General features: G+C 42.7%; 1 protein-coding gene across 1 annotated transcript; it reads left to right on the plus strand.

The window, feature by feature from the left end:
* The first annotated feature begins 1120 nt into the window (after positions 1–1120).
* anxa1a (annexin A1a) lies at positions 1121–7292 on the plus strand. Its single transcript, XM_018759968.1, has 13 exons — positions 1121–1218; positions 1945–2017; positions 2294–2378; positions 3291–3385; positions 3544–3657; positions 4223–4313; positions 4438–4517; positions 4620–4676; positions 5320–5413; positions 6078–6173; positions 6410–6468; positions 6670–6792; positions 6934–7292. Exons 2-13 carry the CDS (start codon positions 1958–1960, stop codon positions 6991–6993), a joined length of 1014 nt encoding a protein of 337 aa, XP_018615484.1. The 5' UTR covers positions 1121–1218; positions 1945–1957; the 3' UTR covers positions 6994–7292.
* Positions 7293–11155: the final 3863 nt, after the last annotated feature.

The raw sequence follows: 11155 nt of genomic DNA on the forward strand, positions 1-11155 counted from the left end.
GCTCAGTCTGTGTGGAGTTTGCATGTTCTTTCCATGGCTCTTCTCCGGGTGCTCTGGTTTCCTCCCACAGTTCAAAGACATGCAGTGCAGGTGGATTGGTGATGCTGAATTGCCTTTGATGTGTGCAGAGGTGACTGACTGTGTGTGTGGTTACTCTGCAATGGACTGGCATCCACAGAATCCTGGAGGAGGTTTAATGACAAAAAGGGCTGATTCTTATCTAAACATTTCAATTCACATTTTACCATGAGTCAGTCCTTCAAAACTTCAGTTTGTATATGTCAAATAGCAAAGGATTACAAGTCTCTAGTTTTAACTAAACTTGGCTAAAGGCAGAAGTGAATGTTTTGGAAATGAAAGAAAGCACACTGGACTTGAAGTCCATTTTCACTTGGTTTTGTAAACTGCAGTGTTTCTTCAAATTGCAATAATTATGATTTTAATTTAGAATGAGTAAAGGGAGATGGAAGAGGAAATTGGCAGGTATCACTGTGAGTGCTTGGCCTGCTGTATTTTTTGAAGGGAGTCATTGATTTGGCAAAGCTGTTCAACAGCTACAGAAGCCCAGGGCCGTAGGAGTTACTTCAACTGCAAGTTCTTTCAAGGCAATGGACGTCGACTTTTGGTAGAGCGTCAGTGAACCCTGCTCACTTTTGCCTCTGCTCTTGCTGCAGTTCACATTCTAGTAAGGAATGTACATTTGTGGTGAAAGAGATGCCTCCCTGACTTCATATTTCTCAAACAAGTTTTACAGCATACCAACAATAATGCTGCACATTGACTTGAAGACACTTAATGGCCACCGCTTGGCTGTGTTCAGCCTAGAACTTTCTACATGCACACACACACAAGGCTACCAGGAACCTCACATTAATGACATGAAAATAATTAAGGCAGCATTTTTAAAAGTACAGAGGAATTAGTCCTTAAAAAGACCTTTAAATGAACCATTTTAGTACAGTATAAAAAGCAAATATGGCTTCCTAGCCATATTTAAAATATGCTTGAAAAGGCACACAACTTGCATCCGCCTTCCTCTCCAAATTAAAGCCAGGATTTGGTTTTTTCACTGAAAGGAAACTTTTACGTGTGTGTGTGTGTGTGTGTGTGTGTGGGCAGCGCCCATTCTAGGTGTGGCTCAGCTACTATAAATGCACATCGAAAAGCTGCTTCTCAAGTCTACTTTCCGTCCGTTCTGCTGCAGTAACAGTATCGCTGGTAAGATGAACCTTTTCCCCTATCATTTGCGAAACGCTGAATATTGCAGAAATCATGTTGTACTTTTCATGTTTTATTTTAATAAAAGAACGCTGTGTTTTTTTGTGCCCTGCGAACTTGTCCCGCTTTTTTTTTTTTTTTTAAAGCTGTAGCTGAACAACGCGCGCGATGGCCGCGCGCCCGTTTCACGTATGCGCCTCAGCTGATTCTTGCCTGACTTTCTTTGAGTCTTTGAAGCTCGCAGTTTATTTACACTGCGCAAGAGTGAAAATAAAGGCACCATTGTAGTTCTGCAACTGCTGCAGAAAGCGTAGTAAAAGCTGATACGGAGGAGTGAGGCACCATTGCGAATGAGGCGATGGGTGTGGTGGCCACACCTTATCCTCTTCCCTCACCCATGACTGTCACACACTCTCTGCCTTTGTGTTTTTCACATGATGTCACCAAACATGGTTTCTCATTCTACAGAAATAAGTATACAGTACTGGAGGTCTCTTATTGTTGAGGAAGTTAATGAAAGGAGTAGGAAACAAAATGGTGCCCTTGCTGCTCCTCAGTTTTTCATCTCTTCACTTCCTTGCTTTTCTTGCAAGGAAATGCGTCATGGTTAAAATGCAGTGTTCTCAAATGGCACCAAAGAAAGTGGTGTGGTGTTCTGGCTTGTCCAGGCACACCTTCCTGACAGCTGTGTTGAGGTGTTTATTTAACATATTATTTGTCCTACAGACCAGCTGTGAAAATGTCCCTCATCAGAGAGTTTCTACAGCAGACCGTATATTTGGGGAGCCTCACTGACTCGGTAAGTCTCTCAGTGGTTAAGAGATGATCCCTAACTCACTGTCTTTCTGGAAAAACTTCTGTGTGCTAGTGGATGGGGGGGGGGTGGACAAAATGTCTGTGCAGGCTGGGATGATTCAGTAGATCTGGAATGTGAGCCACTCCCACACTGTTTTGCACAAGTTCTGTTAAAGAACTAGAACTGCTCAACTACTTCTCGTCTCCTCTTTCTAAAAACGTACAGGTCGTTGCTTGCAGCAGGTTGTGTCCTTGCTAAGTTGATGCTGTCTGATTGCAGAGCTATCAAGGCACGGTGACACCTTACCCCCAGTTTAGTGCCAGCAGTGATGCTTCTGTTCTGGACAAGGCCATCAAGACCAAAGGTGAGTGGGGAAAGGTCAGATCAAACTTTTTTTTTTTTTTTTTTTTTTTTCCTCACAAGTAACAAGGTGATTGACTCATTTAAATGCTGTTTACCTGTCATATTTAATATGTTCATGTATTGTATTCTGCATAAATGCTAATTTTGTATCTTGTCATGTTTACCACTGGATTTGTACATGACTTGAACTAAGTTCAAGCACTGTATAAATCTGGTGCTAAAACTACAGTGCAAAGTACAGTAAAACCCTATGATTGGAGGTTATATCATGAATTTCGATGCAACATGATGGGTCATTGGACTTTTTTGAATGTGAGAAACTGCATTGAAAAGTTCAATAGTTGGCAAAGTTTTTACAAACTTTGCAAACAGTCTTAACAACGTGAGTAGGTTAGAAAGGCTAAAATGTTTTAATCATGCTATGCAATTCAAAGGTAGTAACCCCTATCTGATCCATTTACTTCATAGCAAGTTTATTTCAAATGTTTGATCAACATTTGGTCAGTTTGAACGCTTGTTTTAGTTGAACCCCAATTCAGCATGACCCCCGCTCTTTTTCGCAGTGACGTTTTATGGGTCCTAACAATCGCATTATAATGGGGTTTCACTGTACTTGTCAATGTAAAATGGTCATGGTGCAAGACACACTCTGCTGATGGCTGGCTCAGAAGTGATCAGTAAAGGGTTATCGTAGCCAGTTCGAACAAACCCAGCTGGTTGCTTGGATCAGCAGTGGATTTTTTTGCCCTTCAAGCATGTGAAGTCCTTATCAGCACTTTATGCAAATCAGACAATGCACACCCTCTGCTTTTCTTCCAGAGGCCTGGAGCTTGTTTTGTGTTGGGTTTTACCTTTTTTCTGCTAAAAGCATTCTTGCTGCTTGGTTTTCCCCCACACTTGTTAATCTTAACAGGAGTGGATGAGACCACAATCATTGATGTCTTGGTGAAGAGGAGCAATGCTCAGCGCCAGCAGATTAAGGCAGCCTACCAGCAGGCTACTGGAAAGGTGAGGACCTCTGTCAATGTATGAAGTGCATGACCTGCATTCTGAATGTACAATTCTGCTAAACACTGAAAAACATACTCAGTCTTTCCAAATATATACAAACTGCTGCAAAATGTTGCAGAGGATCTTAGGCTAACTGCTCCTTTCTTTATGGACAGCCTTTGGATGTTGCCTTAAAGGCAGCTCTTAAGGGGAATCTGGAGGATGTGGTACTGGCCTTGCTGATGACCCCAGCAAAGTATGATGCCCAGCAGCTGAAACTAGCCATGAAGGTAAATGTGAGGTGTGACAGCCATAGTGTGAAATGAGGATATTTATACATGATCAGGTTTGTGCAGAAAACATTTTTCTTATTGTTACTTTTAAAATATTGCACTACAGTAATTGCTAAAAATTACATTTATAGCTCCAGACATCCTAATCAATTGCTTTATAATGTACAGCAATAATTATCATGAGAATGATATGAAAATTAATGTATTGAAGTTAATTCTGCACACTGAGTATTGTATCTTTGTTTTTGCTCAGTATTGCCCAGTGTAAAAATTACTTATAAATGGGGAAATATGCAATTTTTTCCTTTTGTAAATACTTCCCTTTCACCCATTTCTTCATATTTCATCAGCTGAAAATCATGGCAAATGTTTCCATATTTTAAGTCATGGTCTTACTCAGAACAATTTGTCTCACGAGAGCATAATTCCTTTTAGCAGTTGTGGCTGTCTGATAATGTCAGAATGCTCAGTTTCAACTTTTTTTTTTTTTTTTGGGTCTAAGGTATAGAATAAAATGCATCCCCCCCCCCCCAACTGACTTGACAATACATTGTACCTCCAGGGACTTGGTACAAATGAGGACACTCTGATTGAAATTTTGGCCTCTAGGACCAACAAGGAAATTAAAGAAATAAAGAAGGTCTACAAGGAAGGTATGTTTGTATTTCTTTGCAGTCAGCTAGCTGACATTTCTAATGTGTACAGTCTGTGAGGGGAGGGTGTAACAGTGGACCAGTCTTGTGCAACACTGACATCTGTCGTCTCTGTATTCTACAGAATACAAAAAAGAACTAGAAGATGATATCAAATCCGACACAAGTGGTGACTTCAGAGCAGCTCTGCTTTCCCTTTGCAAGGTTGTGTACACTTGCTTGTTAGATGGCAGGAGGAGGCAGTATCTCTTTAGGGCAAAGTCATGCTTGGTGTAGCTTTTCTTCTATGTATCATTTTCATTTTAGGCTGCCAGGAGCGAGGATCCAATGGTGAACGAGGAACTTGCCGATCGTGACGCAAGAGTGAGTGCATGGTTTCACTTCCGCTTCAGGTTTTTCCTTTTGCTATCACTTCATTACCCATTTAGGGTAGGAGTACAGTGATTAGGGCTGATGAATAGATAGCTAGACTTTATTGATCCCACAAGGGAAATTATGTTACAGCAGCAGAACACAAGTCAGATAAATACTTGCAATATATATTTAAAAAAATACTTGCTACTTGAGGGGCGTGGTGGCGCAGTGGGTTGGACTGGGTCCTGCTCTTCAGTGGGTCTGGGGTTTGAGTCCCGCTTGGGGTGCCTTGTGATGGACTGGTGTCCCATCCTGGGTGTGTCCCCTCCCCCTCCGGCCTTACGCCCTGTGTTGCCGGGTAGGCTCTGGTTCCCCGCGACCCCGTATGGGACGAGCGGTTCTGAAAGTGTGTGTGTGTGTGTGTGTGTGTGTGTGTGTGTGTGTGTGTACTTGTCTTGTCACTTTGAATCCTGCTCTTGCTGTAATACCAAGGAATTTTGCTTAGCTTGCTCCAGTAAGAATTCCTATTGTGTACAAGGGTTCATTTGTTAATGTATGTATCTGTACCAGGGTACTAACTTCCCTTAGTCAAAGGTGAAGGCATGAGCTTTTTCATTTATTTTAATCTCTTCCTCTGTATCTGGTCCTGTAGGCCTTGTATGAAGCTGGTGAGAAAAGGAAAGGCACGGACTGCGCTGTCTTCATTGACATTCTCACCACCAGAAATGCCCAATACCTGTGCAAAGGTAAGGTCTTCAGGAGAGCTCCTTGTCTGGATCCTTTAACTCTGTCTGAAATGCATGGAAATTTCAGACCATTTATATAAAAAATGGCTGTGTGGTCTCACTGGTGGGGTGTGTGTGGTTTTTTTTTTTTTAAAAAATACATGCAATTTGATATCCCAGACAGACAATGGCTGTCCCATAAACTTTTGTAATTTTTGTGTGGATATTTGGTTGTAACATCTAACAGTCTGCTCTACAAGAACATCAGCTGGATGCCCTCCTGAAAGGCACCCATATTTCTTATGGACTTTGTGTCTATCAACAACCGCAATTCATTTAGAAAATATTTTAACCCATTTTGTTTGTAAAATAGGTAATTGAATGTGCTCAAATGACTAATGAGCAAAAATTTAAGAAATCAGTAAAAGTGTAAAAGCCCCATTATGCTATGCAACAATTATGCATTTTAACAATTTGCACATTATTCATTATATGGTATAAAGGGACTTGCAATTTTGAGGTCATAAGAATCAAACCCTGTCATTAGTTAAGGACTAACTGTAAAATTTACAGTAGCAATCCTTTGTTCAAAATCATGCATGTAGTTAATGTTCCAGAACAAATTAAATTCCTTTGAAATGTAAATGATGTATGAATGTACATAACAATTTGATTACTTCTCCAGTGTTTGAGAAGTACTCGAAGTACAGCAAAGTGGATGTGACCAAAGCCATTGACCTGGAGCTCAAGGGTGACATTGAGAATTGCCTTACAGCTGTTGGTAAGTGGGAACTGCTTTAATACTTAATTGGCTAAATGAATAAATGTCTTCATCTGGTTGCTTACAATTTTATTCTGACAAATACTCACCCTCACTATTTGTCTGTAGCTTGTGATGTCTCTCACTGTCAATCTGAAATGACAAACTTTGTAGTAGTTCAAACGAGCTGTTCAGTGTAGGCACACAAGATGGCTCTGCTTATTCTATGAATTTTTTTTTTTCCCCCTTCCATTTAGTAAAATGTGCTGGGAACAAGCCAGCATTCTTTGCTGAGCAACTCTACCTGTCTATGAAGGTAATCTTTAATAAACAGATTTCTGGCAAACTTACTTTTGACTACAGTAAAAGACAAGCTTGCACCTCTGCATACTGTTCTCTGCAGTGCTTTTTTTTCCTATGTGATTTTAAATTGAAACTGGCTTTTGGTGATGAGTACAGGTGTGACTCTTGACTACAGTTGCGTGCTGACATGGTTTTCCCTTTATTTACCATTTAGGGATCCGGCACAAGGGAAAAAATCCTGACAAGAATCATGGTGAGCCGTTCTGAGTTGGACCTAAAAAAAATTAAGGAAGAATACAAAAAGAAGTACGGAAAGACCCTGTATCAGGATATTTTGGTGAGTTGTTCCTTAAATGATCCCAAAAGAATATTGAGTAGGTTATTAAAACCCCATGCCATTTTGTCATGTTTTTCTTTAAATTAGTTGGCAGAGTGCACTGGCCTACAATGGGTTTTTTTTTTTCTTCCCCCTCCACAGGATGACACCCAAGGGGATTATGAGAAAATCTTACTGGCTCTTTGTGGAAGTGAGAACTGATCCACTTCTGTTTGAGGATGGAAGCAATTATATAGCTAAATATTCTGCTTCTTAGCCAATGAAGTTTACTTCTGTAGTAGAAAAGCCAGAATGGCTGAAGTGCTTCTGTGCAAATGTTCATTAATGGCTCATTGTATGTTCCTTAAACATTTTAATCTTTATTTTATAAAGTGGTGGTTTTGGAATAAAGTGAATTTGGAAGCATTGCAGTGTTCAGAAATTTCAGTATTCATGTGCAGCTAACTGCAAGTGCATGCATTGATCATATTAAAACAAATAAAAACTGAAGTAGCAAAAGACTGGCTATGTCTTCTGTATTACTGTAAATGTTCCCAACTCTAATATTGCCTCACTGCATAATGTAAACGGTGTATACCCAGAACCACTTAACATAAGAGCTCTTCCTCCATTGCAGCTCCTGCCCATTTATTAAAATGTCAAACTCATTGTGAAGCATCTTCTACCCTGTGACTTGGGCATACAGCAATAAATGGAAAATCAGTTTCATGCTTGTGAAATCAGTTTTGTGGTAATGGCTAGTTAATTGAATGTTTAAGTATTACAGAAATGAGTTCATGCTATAGTGGGTTTACAGGATACAGCAGTACGATTGTCTGATAGGTCTAATAAAAGGTTGTTGGTGACAGTGCCAATTTCTCCATGTCCCTTTCAGGTGAAGGGTAAAGTTATAATGCTTAACCAAAGCAAACATTCAAGCAGTGTTACTTTCTGTGTGGGTGGGTGAGTGGGTTGGTTGGTTGTGTGTGGGTTTTTTTTTTTTTTTATTAAATAGCCACTTGGCCCATTATACCTGAAATTAAGTATGTCCCATTTCCAGAAATGCCTGAGAATCATTTTCATTAACCAAATTAAGTATATACTTCCACTGCTGTGCCATACTGGTTGTAAAACTATTCAGTTTAAAGAATTACTAAAATTATAGTGATTTCATTCAAGCTGTAATGTGCAGTTTTGCCTGAAACTCAGCTGAATGCTCGGTGGAGAGCACTTTTCAGAATGCAGGAATTTATTGTTCTCAGATGTCCAACTGAGCCAGTCCTTACCTCTCAAGCATTTTCATTTGGTTGTTCAATCCTTTATTCTGTACTGAACATATGGAGGTGAGGCATTGTGAAATTTGTGCATGTGACACAGTGCATTCAGACTCTAACATTTTATGTTGTAGTACTATGCTTAAACCCGTTTCAGTTTTTCCCCTCAATTTACATTATGCCATAAAGACAAAGCAAAAATGAATAAAAAGCTGAAATATGACAAGTATTTGGGCCATTTAGTTAGTTGAACTGCCTTTGGCAGCAATTATAGCCTTGAGTCTTCTTGGGTATGATGCAATGATCTTACACACCTAGATTTGGGGATTTTCTGTCATTCTTCTCTACTGAACTTCTTAAACTCTTGTCAGGTTGGATGAGGACTGTGGGTGGACAGCTATTTTCAGGTGTCCCCAGGGGTTTTTGAGTGGGATCAAGCTTGGGCTTTGACTGGGCCACTCCAGGACATTCACAGAATTGTCCCTAAGCTACTCTGCAGTTCTCTTTGCTTTGTACTTAGGGTCATTGTCCTGTTGGAAGGTGAACCTTTGGCCCAGTCTGAGGTCCAGAGTGCTCTGGAGCAGATTTTAATGACATCTCTATACTTTGCTCCATTCAGCTTTCCCTCAACCCTGACTGATCTCCCGGTCTGTGCTGCTGAAAAACAACCCCACGGTATGGTGCTACCACCACCATGCTTTACCTTTGAGATGGTATTGCACAGGTGATGAGTGATGCCTGGTTTCCTTCAGATAAGATGCTTAGAATTGAGGCTAAACAGTTCAAGTTTAGTTTCTCACAGTCAGAGTCCTTTAGGTGCCTTTTTTGCAAATTCCAGACAGGCTTTTGTGTGTCTTTTACTGAGAAGCTTCCATCTGGCCACTCAGCCATAAAGCCCAGATTGCTGGAGTGTTGCAGTGATGGAGAGAAACTTCCAGAAGGACAATCATCATCATCTACAGGATCTCTGGAGCTCTGCTAAAGTGACTATTGGATTTTTGATCACCTCTGTTTCCAAGGCCCTTCTCCGATTGCTCAGTTTGGCTGGCCGGCCAGATCTAGGAAGAGCTGTGGTTGTCTCAAGCAATTCTTTTGACTGCTTGGCTTGGGTTTTGCTCTAATAAAAATAGTCAAATTTCGAGTGCCACAGCAAAGGGGCTGAATACTTATGTCAATGTGATATTTCAGTCTTATTTTTAATAAATTTGTAAAATTCCCCAGATCTCAATCTGATCAAGCATCTGCGAGATGTGCTGGACAAACAAGTCCAATCCGTGGAGACCCGACCTCGCAACTTACAGGACTTAAAGGATCTGCTGCTGATGTCTTGGTGCCAGACACCACAGGACACCTTCAGAGATCTTGTGGAGTCCAAGCAAGGGCATAGCTACATGGTAGCTGTGGGTGGCCAGTGCCACTCCTGACTGAAGCTTAGCCACCCCTGGTGTGCAAAGCACTCTGACAACACTGAGAGGTGACTTTTTTTCGCTGCTCAAACTTGTATAATGCACATAGTGTGTGGCGCTATTAGGCTGAAGAGCTGCGAACCGCCCACACGACACAAACCTCTGTGTGTAGGAGCGGTAAAACTGAATTTTGGTAGCGTTACTCCAGCTAAGCCCAGCGCAAGTGAGCAACGCAAGAGGATACAGTGATCAGGAGAGTAACATCAGTGTTTACCTACATTTCACTACCATTTCGTGAAAGTTTAAGGTACTGTGATGTTTCATCATGAGAAAATAATGTTAGCTTACTATTAAATATCACATAACTTAGCTAATCTTGTTAGTTAAAGTTACTGCAACTGCTAGCTAGCTAATTTTTAAAAATAATGTTACCACACCCCTCCGTGAACCGCCACCTTACCGTGGTGGAAGGGTTTGATTGCCTGAATGACTCCAGGAGCTATGTTGCCTGGGGCTATATGCCCCTGGTAGGGTCTCCCATGGCAAAGAGGTCCTGGATGACAGACGAGACAAAGTGCGGTTCAAAAGGCCCTTATGAAGAAACTAAAACCAAGGCTTTCGTTTACCCCGCCCGATATGGGGTCACCGGGGCCCCACCCTGGATCCAAGCCTGGGAGGGGGGGGCTCGCATGCGAGCGTCTGGTGGCCAGGTCTATGCCCACGGGGCCTGGCCGGGCTCAGCCCGAAGCCATGACGTAGAGCCGCTCTTCGGTGGGCTCACTACCTGCCGAAGAGACCGTAAGGTGCCGGTGCATTGTGATTTGGGCGGTGGTCGGGGCCGAGTGCCTGGCCGACCCAAACCTCGGGCGCCAACTCTAGTTTTTGGGACTTGGAATGTCACCTCAGTGGCAGGGAAGGAGCCTGAGCTGGTGCGGGAGGTTGAGAGATACCGTCTAGATATAGTCGGGCTCACTTCCACTCACAGCTTGGGTTCTGGAACCACTCTTCTCGACCAAGGGTGGACTATCCACTATTCTGGCATTGCCCAGGGTGAGAGGCGGCGGGCAGGTGTGGGCTTATTAATAGCCCCCCAGTTTAGCCGCCATGTGTTGGAGTCTACCCCGGTGAATGAGAGGGTCATCTCACTGCGCCTTCGGGTCAGGGAACGGTCTCTCACTGTTGTTTGTGCTTATGCGCCTAGTGGCAGTGCAGAGTACCCGGCCTTTCTGGAGTCCCTGGGAGGCGTGCTGGAAAGCGCTCCCACTGGGGACTCTGTCGTTCTACTGGGGGACTTTAACGCCCACGTGGGCAGCGACAGTGACACCTGGAGGGGCGTGATTGGGAGGAACGGCCTCCCCGATCTGAACCCGAGTGGTGAGTTGTTATTGGATTTCTGTGCTAGTCACGGTTTATCCATAACGAACACCATGTTCATGCATAAGGGTGTCCATCAGTGCACTTGGCACCAGGACACCCTAGGTTGGAGGTCGATGATCGACTTTGTAGTACTTTCTGATCTTCGGCTATATGTCTTGGACACTCGGGTGAAGAGAGGGGCTGAGCTGTCAACTGGTCACCACCTGGTGGTGAATTGGATTCGATGGCGGGGGAAAAAGCTGGACAGACCTGGCAGGCCCAAACGTATAGTGAGGGTCTGTTGGGAACGTTTGGCGGAGGCCCCTGTCAGAGAGGTCTTCAACTCCC

The sequence above is a fragment of the Scleropages formosus genome, chromosome 17, assembly GCF_900964775.1.
Source record: "Scleropages formosus chromosome 17, fSclFor1.1, whole genome shotgun sequence".
NCBI lineage: Eukaryota > Metazoa > Chordata > Actinopteri > Osteoglossiformes > Osteoglossidae > Scleropages > Scleropages formosus.

Excerpts from the sequence above, each read along its gene's own strand:
- anxa1a (XM_018759968.1), top strand. The coding sequence starts at position 1,958 with ATGTCCCTCATCAGAGAGTTTCTACAGCAGACCGTATATTTGGGGAGC. Across the intron at positions 2,018-2,293 it reads TGGGGAGCCTCACTGACTCG|AGCTATCAAGGCACGGTGAC; the intron begins GTAAGTCTCTCA and ends GTCTGATTGCAG. Across the intron at positions 6,469-6,669 it reads AACTCTACCTGTCTATGAAG|GGATCCGGCACAAGGGAAAA; the intron begins GTAATCTTTAAT and ends TTTACCATTTAG.